The sequence below is a fragment of the Ctenopharyngodon idella genome, chromosome 15, assembly GCF_019924925.1.
Source record: "Ctenopharyngodon idella isolate HZGC_01 chromosome 15, HZGC01, whole genome shotgun sequence".
In the NCBI taxonomy this organism is placed as follows: domain Eukaryota; kingdom Metazoa; phylum Chordata; class Actinopteri; order Cypriniformes; family Xenocyprididae; genus Ctenopharyngodon; species Ctenopharyngodon idella.
In genome coordinates, this window is record NC_067234.1 from 26,656,719 (window position 1) to 26,674,943 (window position 18,225).

General features: G+C 36.7%; 1 protein-coding gene across 2 annotated transcripts; it reads left to right on the plus strand.

Moving 5' to 3' along the window:
• The first annotated feature begins 560 nt into the window (after positions 1-560).
• On the plus strand, positions 561-12,195 carry spa17 (sperm autoantigenic protein 17). Of its 2 annotated transcripts, XM_051863850.1 has the most exons (6): positions 991-1,156; positions 1,375-1,445; positions 1,540-1,586; positions 2,028-3,522; positions 8,791-8,989; positions 11,426-12,195. In XM_051863850.1, the coding sequence occupies exons 1-6, from the start codon at positions 1,003-1,005 to the stop codon at positions 11,473-11,475; spliced, it is 2,016 nt and encodes a 671-aa protein (XP_051719810.1). In that variant the 5' UTR covers positions 991-1,002; the 3' UTR covers positions 11,476-12,195. The 2 variants fall into 2 exon arrangements, with proteins under 2 accessions (XP_051719809.1, XP_051719810.1); XM_051863849.1 differs by lacking the exons at positions 8,791-8,989; positions 11,426-12,195 and adding an exon at positions 561-612 and having other exon boundaries at positions 2,028-3,779.
• Positions 12,196-18,225: the final 6,030 nt, after the last annotated feature.

The window sequence follows — 18,225 nt, forward strand, 5'->3', positions numbered from 1 at the left end:
TGTCTTTACCTGCAGTACTTCATGAACTTCATCGCTGACAAACGACAGGGTGCATTTGCAGGTTTGGTTTTAATTGATTGAAAGGGAAATATCCTCTTCATCCAACTTTATTTTTGTTCTTTTTGTTTTAATATATCCCATTACTTTTTTCTGAAGAGACCGCTTTCAACGACTCAGTGATTAGGGAACTGTTTGAATGATTCAGACTGAATTGTGAATCAATTTAGAACGTTTGACCGATTGACTCGCGATTCGCGAATCGAGCATGCACGAGCCGACAGAAAATCACCTGTTACCCATAGCTACATTAATGCTACAGAATACCCAGTAATTAAATTCTAAAATGCTACTGAACTCTTTTTAGTGTTTTGTTTGATGTTTCGCAATAAATAATTAATTAATTTTTATTTGGTTTTGTATTGTTATTATTGTTGTTGTTGTGTTTTATTCCTAAAATTTTATATTGCGTGTTTAAATATCTATATTGGTAATATACAACTAATATTTTAAGCAACTTGAATCTGAATCGTTTTGACCCTATCTGGTTTCGGTAGTTGGAACCACGTGCTGGTTGCATAGCAACGGTTGACAACATTCAGCTCGTTTTAAACGGTAAGAAACATCACACCAGTCCACCTTGCAATATGATTAAATATATATTGTGATTACCGATTTAACCAAACAAGTTGTGGTTGATCAAAATGTGGTTCAAACAAACTGTGGTTTTGATAGAACATGTTTTACAATGTGTCGTTCATTTTACTGATTAAACAAACGCCAGTTTGTCTTTCATCTAGATGACTTTTAGCACAACATATGTCACTGTCAATATGTGTAGCCTATGTCATGCAGTAAAACTAAAACATTTTGACGAGATATAAATAATTTTATTAAATAATTTTTGGAATTATGTGGAAAATGTGCTGTAAATTAGCCTGTCGACGCCATTAATAATTAATGAATGTATGTTATTCCTATTTTTTCCTTGAGGTTCTGTATAAGATGTCTGTTCCCTTCTCCAACACAAACCTGCGGATCCCTAAAGGCTTTGGGAATTTATTGGAAGGTCTTGCCAGGGAAGTTTTGAGAGACCAGCCTGAGGACATCCCTACCTTTGCTGCTCTCTACTTCACAGGGCTTCTTAAAGCTAGAGAAGGTGACTGAGATGGTTTCCTTTGATCTTGATGTTTAATAGTTTTTGATGATATATCACTTACTCATATACAGTATGAGTTCGTCATTACTTGCTTATACGGTATGCCTTTGTCTAAGGCAGAAATTATTTTGTTTTCAACGACTACTATTATTACATCTACTATTGTCAATGCATGTTTGAACATAATGAATGTTTAAAGAATGTATGTTTTGTTCCAGAAAGTGGCCTAGACCCAGCAGAGTGGGGTGCAAAGTTGGAAGACAGGTTCTACAATAATCACTCGTTTAAGGTATCTAAAAAATGAGACAACGCTCTCTGAACCTTTAGATTATATTTCAGTTATTTCTTCTAACATGCATGTTTGTTCGTTCTTTTCAAAACAGCTCACAGCAACACAAGGAAACTCCATTTCACCTAAAATAAATACAAGGTGTGTGGATGAGAAAATGTGATTTCGCTTTTACTCCCCCTAACAGATTTCCAGATGAGAGAAGAATCTAAATGAAGACAGACTGAAGTGAAGACAGAGTGAAAATTTAGACAATAAAACTTTTAGGATAGCCTGTAGTTTTGGTTTGATTTCCTTGATTCTGGTTGTACATTCTTGCAGTGCAGCAGGTTTAAAACATTACAGCAGGATGAAGCTCGGTGGGTGGCTCTCCGTCTCTGAGGCAGGGCTTCGATCATTTGATCAAGCCGAGGGCGGCTTTCAGACGATTGATTGTAGTGTCAGAGCACAGATATGCATCTGGGTTGTACATTAGGATTCATTTATTACTCCTGTTGTACTTGTCTGTGCTTTTATTTACTTATATTATCAATCATTGTTGCATATAAAATTATCCTTGCCTTCTTACGTGTCAAATTTCAGAAACTACGCTGGCCGTTCTGAAACTTTTGGAAACAATGAAACCCAACATTCTGCATTAAAAGACCTCAACACTAATAATAATTCAGAGGACACTGAAAAATATGATTTAGAAAAGAAGCTCGATGAGGAATCCAGTGAGAGGGAACATGCACCTGCTGCAGATATTCCCTATGTGGGAACAGCAGATGTTGATATATGTGCTCAAGAGCTGAAAGACCCTAGCGGGGTTCCAAAACAAACATCAGAGGTACTGAAAGATCAAGAGGTTGCAAAGGAAGCTACAGATATTGATATCTGCAGATCCGAACTTGAGCCTACACCTCTGCCCTCCTTTGGTGGTCTTGCAAATGTGGATGTATGTGCTGAAGAGATAAACCACCCATCTGAATCTACTGAGAACAACAGAGACTTGGAAAGCCCAAAACTGTTGCCTCCAAATGAAGAACAGTCTGAATCACATGATGAATCTTTTGTTGAAACCTCTTCACATATTGAGCAGGATGCTGGCAAACCAGCAGATGAAATGTCTGATGATGATGACGATGATGATGATGGCAATACTGAAGATGCTGAACAGGGAGTCTCAGAAATGGTTGATACTTTATTAGAAGACACTGACCAAGAGGAAAAGAACACTGAGCAGGTTTATGTAGAGGATTCAGCTGAAAGTACCTTTGAAAAAGATGTTACTGAAAGTGCAGTTGAAACAGGGCAGGAATCAGAGGAACATATTGAAGAAAACAATGACTTACCAGACATTGAAGATCAAGAAGAGACCAATCATGAGTACAGTAGCACCAATGACTTTGTAGAAGATGTAGCTGATTCCACATCTGATATCAATAGTAAATCACTGATGGAAATGAAAGACGCGCATATTGACTACAGTGATGAAACATATGACAGTAAAAGCGAAGTCATAGATGTTCTAGATGAAGTTGACCATCAGTGTCTTACTCATACAGATGAGCATGAAGCTGAGAACAGCACTGATGAACAGAGTACATCTAAAAATATGGATGCAATTATGGAGGAAGACCTTTTAGAAACCCCAAAGCCAGTTTCCCAACTAATCATCAGTGAAAATGAGGTAACAGAGGATATGATAAGCAATGACATTTTAAATACTGATGTAACGGAAGCTTCTGAGCAAGATCTAAACACAGAGAATGTAAATGAAGGAAGTGATCTTGACAGTGATGCTGAAGAGATGGATCCAGACATTTCAAACATGCCTCAGCAAAATATGGTAAAAACTGAGGATGAGGAGGATGATGGAACTCATGATACTGAACCAAAGGAAGCTGAAGAAGCTGAGCCCAGGCCTCTAGAGAGAGAAACGGAGGTTATCAGTGAAGAACATCCTACAGAGTCACAAGAACAGACTGAGAATGATGCAGATCAGGAGGATCAGTTGGAGGAGCAAAGAGATAAAAGCCAGGAATCGATACTTGAAAGTGAGAACCAGGAGAATCCTGACAGCAGTGAACCAAAGGTAAGGTTTTTTCTTTTATTTCACCCCCTTCTCATTTGATAAACAAAAAATATGGTATTTGTATAAAAAAAAATATGGGTTGCGTAATTTAGATTTAATGTTGTGATAGAAGCCTCATCCTAAGGTCGGGCTAATCAAATTTTATTTTGAATTACGTTTTTGGCTTCCAACGATTATGAAAAAAATCTTAGAGATACAACAATAATTGTCCCACATTCCATTTTGCAATGATGCTCTCGTTCTGTCTTGTTTAATAAATCCAGCGCACCCCTTTGCTTTACAGTGGTGTGCTTTCGCTCCTCCCTAAATATTGTTTTCAGTAGGCTGTGGAAGTGCACTACAACAACAATGATCTTATTTATTTTGATCTAATTTACTTTTATTTTTATATTATTTTATTTATATATATATATATATATATATATATATATATATATACATTTTTACATTTATTTTTTATTTGTTTTTCTGTTTTTCTATATTTAAAGTTCAAGTAAAAAAACTCTCAATAATACAACTTTTTTTTTTCCAATAAATGCAGGATGTTTCCAAAATCACTGAGTAATAGTGTTAAATAAACATGATCTTAAAGGGTTAGTTCACCCAAAAATGAAAATTATCCCATAATTTACTCACCCTCAAGCCATCCTAGGTGTATATGGCTTTCTTCTTTTGAACACAATCGGAGTTATATTAAATAATATCCTAGCTCTTCCCAGCTTTGTAATGGCATTGAAGAGTGCCCAAGTTTTTGAAGCTCCAAAAAGTGCATCCATCCATCATAAAAGTAATCCATACGACTCCAGCGGGGTAATATAAAAATATCCATATTTTAAACTTTATAAGTCATGTCTTCCCAAACCTGTAAGTCCTTCGTTTATCTTCAGAGCACAAATTAAGATATTTTTGATGAAATCCGAGGGTTTCTGCTCACGTGTACAGCGTCGGCCAATACTGAGCTGGTGTTCGGACGTAAACACGGAAGCCTGCACTGCGTTCACTACGTCAACTGCGTATGACAACAGTTATTAAATTATTAAATAAAGTTGTTATTTTTGTTTTGTTTTTGCGCACAGAAAGTATTCTTGTCGCTTCATAACATTAAGTTTGAACCACTGTAGTCATATGGACTATTTTAACAATGTCTTTAGTACCTTTCTGGACCTCAAAAGGAAAAGAAATTTCATTTTTGGGTGAATTAACCCTTTAAGTGAGAATAGACGGCTCTCGCGAAAACCACGTAACTCTCTCGTGAACGGGCGTACGGCCATTGGCGGAAGCCCGTGATTATAGTTTATAAAGTTTTAAATATGGATATGTCTCTTACAAAAACCCATCGCTTGCTTCAGAAGGCATTTATTTACCCACTGGAGTCGTATGGATTACTCTTATGATGGATGGATGCACTTTTTGGAGCTTCAAAAACTCGGGAACTCTTCAATGCCATTACAAAGCTAGGAAGAGCTAGGATATTTTTTAATATAATCCTGATTGTGTTCGGCTGAAAGAAGAAAGTCATATACACCTACCTGTAGGATGGCTTGAGGGTGAGTAAATTATGGGATAATTTTCATTTTGGGGTGAACTACTCCTTTAATATTACCCAAAATAATCATGATTATGATTCTTGCCATAATCAAACAGCCCTACGTCATCCTTAACTTGGATGCAGACTGTTCCTTTTATTGTCCCAAGTTAATAAGTAAAAATAAAATCTTCAAGGACATGTCTGATCAACAGCATGGCTCTGTTCCTCTCTGGAGAACAGTGATTGAAGATGTCCCTGAAATAGTCCAGCTGGTGAGTACAAGACCGCAAGAGGGTCAAAAAAGCTCAAACTATACATACATCTTACATCATATGCATAAACTTAAACAAATGTTTGCAACATTTCAGAAAGAGATGTTCAAAAAGCTTTAGATCTTTTACCAAGAGGTCAGAATAATATCCATCCATATGCTTCTTTTAAGGGGTTCGAAGGAGACAGATTTGGTGGTGTTTCCATGGAAACATTTTACCGACCATTTATCTGAGGGAGAAACTGATCTAGATTTTGGAGTTGTGTGATTTTCCAAAGAAACATAATACTGTATGTACCCTATTAGCTGCTTTACTTTTCAATCCTCGGTCCAAAGTGCATGTGATTTAAGTTCTGTAGGGGTTAATTAGAGACACACACTAAAGCAAAGCTCTCTTCCTCTCGCTCCAATGTAGGTCATCTAACCTGACCTATATCAACTCTTGTCCAATGACTTTATATGCTGTAGGAGGAGCAAGGGAATCATGTAGTTTCTATTTTCAGGAACAATATTCATGGCTATCATCAATCTCTAGCACGACTGTAAAGTCACCTCATCTTCTTCTTCTTCTTCTTGGAAACTCTGTTTTAACACTTCGATGCTCTGTGAACCGACTTCATTAGCTCCCAGCCTTACACATCCAACAGATGCCAAGAAAAGAGAAGTGATACCATTACAGCACAGAGCTGCATGTTCTCTCTTTAATCTTGGTAGGGTAGGAGGCAGGAGATGGAGCAATGTTCTAGAGAAATAAAGGGCAATGGATTTACTGTCTGTTTGTCATACTCTACAGTATATTGCCACAGGGTGGAGGAGGCACGGACTGTGTGGGACTGACTGAGAAGTGGGGAGCTGCTTCTCGTATTTTCTTAGCTTATGATAATAGCCCTCAGCAATATTTTGGACTGTGGATTTTTAAAGTAATGTTATATAATTGGTTTACACCATATGGTGTGTCCCTTTTCTATCCCATTTTTCTCCACTTCAAGGCTTAACCAAGAATCTCTGATCCTTTTGGTAACAGGTGACAGGAAAGTGAGAATAATGGCGCTGTAAACGTCAACATTAAACAGAATATTTGCAACGAGTAAAGACCTGTCAGTGGCAGTGTCAAAGTGATGATGATGATGATGCTCGCGCGCGCTGTCTCCAGCGCGCGCACGCGTTATCTCTCTCTCCCTCTATCCTCCCACCCTAAAAGACTCTGAATTATAAGGATAGTTGGAGGAGAGGCGTATTCGTCCAAGGTATTTTGCCCTGTGAGGAGGTTTACGCTGTGTTGCACTTGCACGAGACGAGAACACGTTTATCAGCGTCTGTAATTGCGCGTCATGGATTGTCATATCGTAAGTACTACTAGTTTAATCGCTTGTGTGTGTGTGTGTGTGTGTGTGTGTGTGTGTGTGTGAAAAGTATTTAATAAATAATCATCCTTATTTAAACTGAATCGGTTTGATAATGAATGAGTGGCTCAAGGAAACATCGTTTAACTTTTTTCTAGTTCAAGAAATTGAAACATTATACATGTTTGTTTTGAAACTTTATTCAGCAGCGGTAAATTTCATGTTCAGTAAATTTACGAACGGTTTGGTGGGTTTATGTCTTCATATTTTATGCTCATTATCATTTCTCACTTTTTAACCGTTTACTTTTCATGCCTTGAAAAGTGTAAGAATGAGTAAGCTTTATACAGTTTTAAGCTTTAGCTATTAGGGTTCAAAAGATCCCAATTTTTCTCTGTGTTATTATTATTAATAATATTATATTTTAAAAAAATATTTATCAACCTAATCTACAAACTGTGTATAATATGCGGAATGAAAATGAATATTACAATAACGTGGGCTCTTGGTGGCGCTATATACAACAACAGCAAAATACACTTCTACATTTGGCGATATTTCCTGAAGTTTCGTTGTTTATTTATTTATCTATCTCATTTTATTTTATTTTTAGTGGCTATATGGGATTTTTTAAAAAAAACTACTTCTGCCAAGTAGTTCTTTTTTTTTTAAGGTGTAAAATATGTTGAACTTTCGATTAAACATGGTCGCCTATAGCCAGTAAAAAACGCAGGGCGTGGCTATAATCCCTGAATGGAGTAAGTAATTCCGTGAATTTTACAAAGGTAAATTTATGTATAATTATGCAAGAGGGCATATGAGGACATTTGCATATTTTAAAACGTGTCTGTCATCAGCTGCCAATCAGCTTTCAGCAGCTATTAACAAGGTTAGCACTGGCCAATTGCCACAATATCTTTTAAATCCTATTTAAGAGTATAAAGAAACATGCAAAGTTTTATCCTGTTTAGACAAAGTGGCATTATAATAGTGAAAAACATAAAATGAATGTAGTTATTGTGCATGAATTAATTAACAAATTTTGTGAGCTTATAGACTAAAGAGGTCCTTTTGCTGAGATGAATTTCTGCTTGCTGTTTGTTATGCATATGACAAATCTTTAATCATATCATTTAAATGGACTGGTATAGACATGGGAAAGGCTTGTGACTGCGCAGTTTCATTAGAGGTGATCCATGGGTAAGCTTACACTAAGCCTCTGAGGCAGCAGTAAAATGAACAGATGCTTATTTATAGGGGGATTGTGGAACGCCTCTGCCTGTGGCCACATATGAGCATGTTGGCAAAATGCTTGGTTAATATGAAAAGAGGCTGATTCTTAGTTCAAAAGTGGGTGGACATGCTCCTACCAAGGTTTTACAATGGACTTCTGCTCATCACCCTCACACACACTGTTTAAAGACTGCCAACCAGCCTCTCCTGAGCCATTTTACATATGCTATGTTGGTTGTTGTGGGAGAAAGCATGTGGTTTCACAGCTTTAGGAAGACATAATGAGACAAATAACACCACATCCCTCCACACACTTTTTGATGAAGTGTGATGACATGCTTCACAGAGCGAAGGAAGCTGGTCACAGTTGGTCTTTGCATCTGGGTGGTTATGTAGTTTTATTACATTTCAGTTCGTTTTACTTTCTTTTTTTTTTTTAGGTATAGGTTTCTCGCACTTATAAAAATAAAGGTTCTTTGTTGGCATTGGTATGGTTTCATAAAGAACTTTAATGAAGGACATTTAAGGAATCTTTCAATTTCACAAAAGGTTCTTTATAGTGGAAAAGGGTTCTTCAGATTATTAAACTAAGAAAAAATGGTTAAACCAAAATGGTTCTTATGTGGCATTGCTTTATTTTTAAGAGTGTAATAGAGAAGATGATCGTTCACTTGGTGATTGTAGATGTGCATGAGAAGCTGGTCATAAACAAATTTCTGTGGAGCTGATGGATAGTGATTCATTGCAAGGGGGCTCAAATGGGCAGGAGATACATCATGCTAAACCCACTAGGGTGGTATATAAGATCTCAGTAGATAGTCTGAATCATTTTAAGAAAGAGCAAAATCAATATGCAATACATCCCTGCTGAAATTATTGTTCATCCCTGTCAGGAGGAATGCAACCAACCACAAGAGGAAGAGGACATCATGGACATCCCATTGGATGACCCAGAGGCCAATAAGGCAGCCGCCAAAATCCAGGCCGGCTTCCGTGGTCATATGACCCGGAAGAAGATGAAACCCGGTGAAAAGCCTAATGAGGAGGTGAGCAGCAGTGGTGAGGCCCTCAACGGCAGCCAAGGGGACTCAGGTTAGTCACTGTCCCCAACAGTCAGAGTGAACACAAGAACTAGACTCAACACCATCCCACATGGTGCAGAGGTTGCCAGCTCTCTTGATCCAGCTCAGCTTGGCAAAACCCTCACAGATTCTTGCAGAATTTGGAAGTAAACAACTAGAGCTCTGAACTATAATGAGAGTTCAAGAGTGTTGATTCACCTATTTTCTGTACTGTGTATCAAAGATATAGAATCAAAAAGCTGAAAATCTTGTGACCACTATATAGTATATGAGACACAAAAAATCCAAAATGAAACAAAATGAAAAATCAATCAGTTATGCTTAATGAGTCATATCTTTATACTGAGTAAACATAATAAGACATGCTCATGGGTGCTTTTTAATTACCCTCTGAGTGCTTTGGATAATTATTATTATAAGTAATTATTAATGAGCACATCTATCATTTTCCCTGATTGTTTTAAGATTGCAGCCGTTTCACTGATTTACAGACAGCCAAAAGAGTCCACAGAGTAACTCTGTATTCTCTGTTATCTCAGTTTGCTGAGACACAGAACTCTCAAATCTAATTTCTTTTGTGGGTGGTTTAAGCCTCTACAATTGACTCAATATTAAAGCCTCGTGCAGATTTATCCCCCTTTCAATTTTCTTTCGGGTGATGTGTTTTGTTCTGCACAAAATTTTCTAGAGGTGCTGGATAAACTGTTTCCCTCAACTCAGTATGTATGCAAATGGTTCTCGATTGGTTGATCCCCAGAGGTGTGCTGGGATTCTAATTTGAAGCAACAAATAGGCCAGCGCTGATGGAAAGACCGTTAATGTTCTCACACCAAAGCTTCCATTTGAACTACCTTCATCTGCGTCATCCTTTGAGGAGGAACCAAGCAGATCTGGTCATTTGATGTGGAAAGTGGGGCAAGCAATGAGAATGAAGGTGTCCTTCTAACCTCTAGCCGGGCCCAAATATCTCTCCTTCAGCTGTGCCGCTCTACCCCACCTCTGTGCCGAATTTAGGCCTTTTCCAAGCAACATCAACCCAGTTCTCAGTTGCTAAGCATCTTATGTATGGAAGTGTTATTTTTATCCTCAGGTGCATCTGCATCGCCGAAACGAGGCTGTGCTCTGTTTTACTTGGACAAAAATAAAAGACCGGCTAAGATCAACTCATATATTCAGGCAAAATCAATCAATAAGTAATGCTTTGTCACATATATTTGTGAAGAGTGCCAATATAAGCTATCAAGCACTGCAAAAATTAATTTTCTTAGTATTTTTGTCTTGTTTTTTAGTATACAAATATCAAAACATTCTTAAATCAAGATACATTTGCTTAAAATTTAAAAAAGTTTTTGCTTAAAACAAGAAAACATAAATGGGGTAAGAAAAATAATCTTGTTTTCCCGTTGAATCATTTATTTTTATTTTTTTCTTGATATTCTTGAAGAACCTTTAACCTCCATGGAATCTTTCATTGCATAAATGGTTCTTTATAGTGGAAAAAGGTTCTTTCGATCAGTGTTTCTCAACTATAGGGTCCCAAAAGTGGGTCGTAAGACCGTTTTGAGTGGATCGCAGATTCTGTAGTCAAACAAAAACAACAAAAAAACAAACTTTCCTGTCCTGTCAGACGTTTTACTGTGCTCACGCGCAAATGCGAGGGGCGCGCTGTATGTCACTTCACTACATATAAAGAGAAAATTAAATTACGAGCATGCAACGTCTTGAGTTACGTGTTCAATTCATAAGTCATAAAATTACCAAAACGTACCAATAAACTGGGAAGGATTTGCATGCAGGAAGTTCATTCTATTTATCATGATCAGTGTCCATATGTTTAACAGTTCATATTAGTATTGTGTATTTACCATGGTAACAGTTTCCATATCTTTAACCCAAAATACCACTTTATTTTCACTTTGTGTGATTTTTTTAAAAATATATTTTTGATGACTGGTAGCTCATACCAACATACTAACTTTATTGTATAACTTTATGTGTTAAGTAAAGTAGGATGGTACTTGTGTGTGTCACCAATTTTTGAGAAATAAATTTGCTTAGTTTTCCTAAAAATTTGGGTTACGACTTAATGACCATGGGAAAATGTGGGTCCCACAGCCAAACCAGTTGAGAACCGTTGCTTTAAATTATTAAAATATTCCTCAGGCTAAGAAAAACATCTTTTAAGATCTGTTCACTGAAATGGTTCTTCTATGTCTATGGCATCACCACGAAACCCCCTCTTTTGGAACCTTTATTTTTAAGAGTGTATTCTTTTAGATATTTGTAATGGAAAATGACAAAAATACTAAGTAAAAAAAATAATTTGCATAATTTGTGATGTTACATCATCACCCTGTTACTTCATAGTTGATTGGACAGCTGTTTGTTTGCAAACTTAAATATTCAAGTACAGTAAACCTAATAAAAGTGTGTGTTTTGCAAGCAGGGGGAACAGACGGAGTAGAGACAGATGCCACATCTGGTCCAGAGCAATGAAGACCTTTCTCAAGGTGGATGGCTTATAAGACGCTTTCTCCAGGGATTTTTTGTGTCGAAAAAAGTAGTAAAACTAGGCTGGATATGTCATCTGATATGTGAACTCTTTCTCTATTTTCTGCTTCTTATCCAGTCCGGGTGAATTTCTGCTCCAGCATGCTTTTGCATCCCACAGAAGGCATCTGTATACTGTATATCTGATATTTGTACGAGAATTTAACACAGGCTTCTTCAGTCAGACAGTCAAGTAGACTTAAAATAATGCATCATGATTGAGTTTTGTCATTTTTGTTATTTGATATTCCTTTTCTGTGGTAGTATGTTTATGATTGCCTCAATTTGACCATGTAGCTACTATCACAATAAGATGTGAATTTTGTTTAATGTCATGAAACAGAATGTTATCGGTTGTTTATAATTGTGTTGACTGATTTGTTTGGTTTGCACTTTGCACCCTGTAATATGTTAAAAATGAAATCAGAGCTTCCAAAGCAGCATATGGCATGGCAAGATCAACTTATTTATTATCGACTCATTTATTTCCATTTATTTTAATTTGTAAAATGATTTCTTCTGAGTTCCTTAAGGTAGTGCATATCATTAGAAGTATAGAAATTGAGTTGTGACAGCTTAATGAGTGATAGCTAAGATCACCTTGCATGTTGACATCAGCATCAAGCTCTGTATCAGTTGAAAAGCTAATAAAAGCTCAGAAATGTGTGTTGCTTGCATTGAAAATGATTTCATGCAGTCAGGGGCTGATCATTAGTCTTTTGAAGTCCTTATATAAAGAGTCTGATAACAAACAGGCAGTTATATATATGCAGCAGAAATTGAAATATTAACCTACACATCAGTCTCATTAGTCCTGCTGGAGCATCTCACTGGAGGGCTCACAGCTGGAAGGCTGTGCTAATGAGGCCTGACAGTCATTTATCAAGGTCAAATTGCCACATGCCCAATCAAAACAGCATTTAGGCCTATAATAGCTGTTATTGAATCTTACAGGATATACTTTTTATAAATGTGCATGTAGCAAAGCTATAATGAAAGAACTCTCAAAGAAATATTGTTTGATAACAATTTATATCTAATAAGTAAACAGTAAGACATGCGAGATGGTGCACCAATATAGACCGTATGTAGCCCCGCCCCTTTTCAGCGCTGCGCTCGTTGTCTTTCGACTTCCGGATTGTATTTCCACAGCGATCTTACATATTTATGAATGAACTGTTCGTTTTAAAATCTTCCTGGTCTACTGACATTTGTTAAGACAAACATTACAATGCTCATGATAACTTTTGTTAACTCTACAATAAGTAAATCCACTTCACCAGCTAATTATTCTTTGAAAGCGATGCCAAAGAAATATACAGGGCTACCGCAAAAAAAAAAAAAAAAAAACGGAAGTTCAAAGACGAAATTCTAAAGATGGCTGCGCGCACGTTTCTCTGGCGCATAATAAGTGATTATTCACGACTAAAGGCCATCTCAATAGACATGTTTTCATAAAATGTTTACTACATAAATACACATTAATAATCACATAATTTTTGGTCTAGTTCATCACACAAAACTTATGACTTGGAATTAAGTGTGTGAGTCATATGGACCACTTTTATGGTGCTTTCATGTACTTTTTGAAGCTTGAAATCTCCAGTATCCAGTGATTGTAAGTTTATGAAAAAGATTTTTTTTTTTTGTCCCACAGAACTAACTCCTACGAATATAAAACGACATAAGGGTGAGTATAAATGACAAAATTTGCATTTTAGGTGAACTATCCCTTTAAGAATGGGAGGTTTGAGAACATAAATAATGAATCTAATTCCCCATGACAATATTAATCACTCAGCCATTACATAAAGAGCTGCACTTAATTTGACTCTGTACTACGCTTCATAATTAAAAACATACAGCACTCCGTTAATCTTATTTTTCAATTGCGTCTCAGCTGACGTACTCTGAGTACACAATGAATCACATTCCCCAGGTTAAACAAACTGGAGTGACTTCATAAATCCTGCTTTGAATGTTTTATTTCACAGTGACTGATTATACTGATGTTGTGTGGCCTAACCTTATGAAGTTGATTTCCTCAAATCAAGTGGCTTTCGATCAATTTTCGTAGGCTACTGACTTTCAACATTTCTTTCATTTTTTTGGATAGGCAGGAGGAAAAACTGGACAAGATGTCCTCCGCACAGCAACAAAGACCTGCCATAAATGTCATTTCTTTGTGTGGCTCAACTTGTCTTCTTCCCCGGATGAGAAATGAGCGCTTGAACTCAGTCGCCCACATTCCCTCCTCCGCGCGCAGGCCTCAGCTTTAGGGGGCTCCAATGTAACTTCCCCAGAATGAATTCTGTCACTGGCTCCATGACTTCCTAACAGAATTCTTACAGGTTGCCTATGGCAACACAAAGTGCCATAAGACAGTTGTCTCTCAAACTGCTGCTGTGTGTGTCCCATGATTCCTGCCCTCGACAGACTGTTCCTGACAACGCAGTACTGCCGCTGACCTGACAGCTGCCATTCCGCCAAAAACATTCAGCTAACCTGCACAAGCACAACACAGACATGTATTTATAGCCTATGAAAGATCGAATTACACTTGAAAATGTGTGCGTGTGTGTTTTAACACAAAAAAATGAGAGTGGATTTGCATAATTGTGACAGCCAGTTACTGTTTTGCCTCACAGAAACATGCTCAGTTAGCATTAGCACCGACTGGCTGCTACATCAGTAGAATCTCATAGCATCTCAGTCGTGGATTGATGTTGAAAAAACTCTCCACATCTGAAACACCCGTCTCAATCTCAACACTCTTTGAACTGTTCAGTTTTAGTGCTTAATTGGCTCTGTGTTTCACGGTGGCAGTACATCAAAACCTCCAGTAGAGGGAGCCTGTATATAACCAGTTTACCAGCAACAAAAGCACATCGATGCTTGAACTACCTTTTTCCCAAAGCAACAGAATGTGCACATAGCAATGTTGTTCTTGTTAACTATTAAAAATCATTTTTTGTTGATTGAAATAAAACTAAACTAAAATTATAAATATTAGTTAAAATAATCTTAAATGTAACAACTAACTGAAATACAATAGGTTTAAGTTAAGTACTACAATTATTAAAACTAAAACTGAAATAAAAATAAAAAAAAGCAAAGCTAAAATTACTAAAAGAAACTAAAATTAAAATGAAAACTGAAAATATCAAAATAAAAGCTAATTAATATATTAATAAATACTATAATAGTATATAAATAATATAGCCTAAAAAACAACTGACAAATATCGGCTATGTAACTATATTAAAATGATAATTACAGGAATAGTTTTAAAAATTAAAACTTGTGTCATCATTTACTCACCCCAAAAAAATAGATGTTTTGAAAAAGGTTTATGCTGTTTTGTTGTTGTTTTTTTTCCATGTAACAAAAGAATATGATCCAAGAGCTAGCAAACATCAAAAAGCACCACAGATGTCTTATTAAAGTTTGGAAATGATTTACGAGTACATTCAAAGTTTCTTGGGGGAAATTATAAGTTCTTTTCTCATGAAATGTTCTCATGAAGTCTAGTGCATGTGCACTACAGCTTCAAGAGGATATTCTCCAGTGGAGACGTGTGCGAGGATCTTTCATGCTTTCAGTGCACTATTGACCTTGGATGTTCCCACTGACTCCACTTGACAGATTTCTTCACAAGATGAGAGAGTCCGGGAAGACTTTTATCCACCAGAGGACAAAGGCTAATGCCAAGCTTTGTGCGAGTATGTTTGTGTCTCAGAGAGCCTTACTAAAGCTTTGATCACCAAGAACAGAGGAGGCCCTTGAGGATAACAGACTGTATGTTCCATTAAAAAGCTTTTTCTTTCTGTGCCATTTTGCATACATCATCTGCTCTTTTTGCTGAGTGGGAGGCTAACATTTCAAATACTCAGTTTGGATCATCAATTTTAGCTCTTCTAATTTGCTGTCTTGGTTTGGCATATATTATCAGAAATGCCATCTGTTGTTATTTAATTGTTGTCATTGTGTGCTTAACAATTAGTTGTGTTTGCTTCTAGCATCACTATTGCTCATAATTGGCATTAACTATTTGAACAAGCTCCTTTTAAAACGTTAAGTATACATACTAAAGCCTTCAAGTTTTTCTAGATTTACTGGGTACCTAGGGTTTTCTGCTGCAGTCTCTCATAGTGAATCTTTCTTTTTGTCAGTGGGTGTCTGTGACCACCGCAGCTGCTGACCTCTGTAAGACAATGACATCAGCTCCCAGACAGACATGTGATGGCTAGGCCACAGTTCCTGGCATGTTATTTCTTTTCAGCAGTGGAAATAATGTCTTGTTACAATGAAGAGTTACACAAAATAATTATTGTTAAAGGGTTAGTTCACCCAAAAATGAAAATTCTGTCATTAAGTACTCACTCTCATGTTGTTCCAAACCCGTAAGACCTTCGTTCATCTTCAGAACACAAATGAAGATCTTTTTAATTAAAAAAAAAACATAATTTACCACTTTATTTACAAAATATTAAAGGGTTAGTTCACCCAAAAATGAAAAGTATGTCATTTATTACTCACCCTCATGTTGTTCTACACCCGTAAGACCTTCGTTCTAAAAACATATTTAAAACAGTTCATGTGACTACAGTGGTTCAACTTTAATATTATAAAGCGACTTTATTCCACAATATCTAGAGATGGGCGATTTCAAAACACTGCTTCATGAAGCTTCGAAGCTTTACGAATCTTTTGTTTCGATTCAGTGGTTCAGAGCGCGTATCAAACTGCCAAAGTCACGTGAACTATTGAAAATAGTGATTCGAATGATTCGTAAAGCTTCATGATCGCCCATCACTAGATATTGTGGAATAAAGTCGCTATTTTGTTATTTTTGGCGCACAAAAAGTATTTTCATATTAATTTCGTATTTTGAATTAATATTAAAGTTAAACCACTGTAGTCACATGAACTGTTTTAAATATGTTTTTAGTAGCTTTCTGGGCATTGAAAAAGGGAGTGTTATTGCTGGCGAAGCAAGCCTCACTGAGCCATTGGATTTTATCAAAAACATCTTAATTTGTGTTCCGAAGATGAACGAAGGTCTTACTGGTGTGGAACGACATGAGGAGTAATTAATGACAGAATTTTCATTTTTGGGTAAACTAACCCTTTAATCTCCAACGCGCTTTCACGAGAGCACCACGACGTATGCCTGTTATGTTGACGCAAGCCCAAGAGCTAACTCCGGCGACAACACAACACGCATGCGCACATGTTCACGAGACGAGCGCACCAAGACGCACGGGAGTATAGATGTTATTGCGCGAACGCGCTTTGGAGATTAATATTTTGTAAACAAAGTGGTAAATTATGTTTTTATTGCACAAACAAAGCACTCGCGTCGCTTCATAAAATTGAGGTTAAACCACTGGAGTCACATGAAGTACTTTTATGATGTCTTTACCACCTTTCTGGGCCTTGAAAGATGTAGTTGTATAGCTGTCAGTGGAGGGATAGAAAGATTTCAGATTTTAAGATCTTCATTTGTGTTCTGAAGATGAAAGTCATACGGGTTTGGAACGATATGAGGGTGAGTAATGACAAAATTTTCATTCTTGGGTGAACCAACCCTTTAAAATATACTTAGAATAAAATAATAAAATAAATTAATAGGCCTACATTAATCAATGAATATAGTATTATAATATTTTATTGCTCTAATTATTCATTTATTAAAATAAATGAATTTGAAACTGGCCATATAGATCAATTTGAAGTGTTTCTAAGAATTGTTTAAACAAAAACATCCAACTCTTGTGCACAAAGGCCTTTTCGCTGAAGACTGATGCCTTAGCAACCTGTAGGTCCTCTTTTCATCCGTTATGGCCTGGTGGGTCAAAGATATATGGGGCTTACAATGTGCTCATGTGGGAGGGCCTGGTTAGGGGTTGGTGGAGTAGAGAGCTTTTTTTTTTTTTTTTTTTAGAAAAAGCATGTATTATTCAGCCTGAGCACTTATCCTTGAGTAGTTGTATAGCAGCTTCAAAAAAAGTTCTCCTTTCATTCATATTGTAAACTATACGTCAAGTGTCTGAATTAGTCCTCCTTGAACCCTCATTAAAGTTGGGGACTGGAGACGATATCATTGTTAAAATTGTATATTGACTGATTTGCCTAATCGACTTAATGGCTGCCACTGAATAAATGTCTATACTGAATTATCTACATAGTTTCTTTTATATCAATTTTAAAATCTGATCATAGCTACATACATTTATTTTCTATTAAGTGGACACTGTTTTTCTTTCTACTCACCATTGAGTACTTCTAGATGTATAAACTGGAATAGAAATATAAAACAAAGGCTGTCAATAAAATAAAATAACTAATTTCTAACCTTTACAAGACAGAAAGAGCATCCCAGTTTGAAATCCCCTGGTCTAAGAGCCCCGATTTCATTCGTAACTCAATTTTGTCAAAATGTGTCATTGCGTCTTGCTTTTGAACACCACTGCGGATGTATTATATCATGTCACACAAATATGCTCTAATACATGACTGCTCATATCTGCCATGTAACAGATATAACAACAAAAACACGTCTCCAACCATCTCGCACTCATCCTAGTGCCTTTACTGAGGAGACAAGCGCACACATGCACAAATGCACACACACAAAGGGGCCCTGAAAATAATCACTGTGGAGAAGCTTGTAAAGCAAGCAAAGCACACACA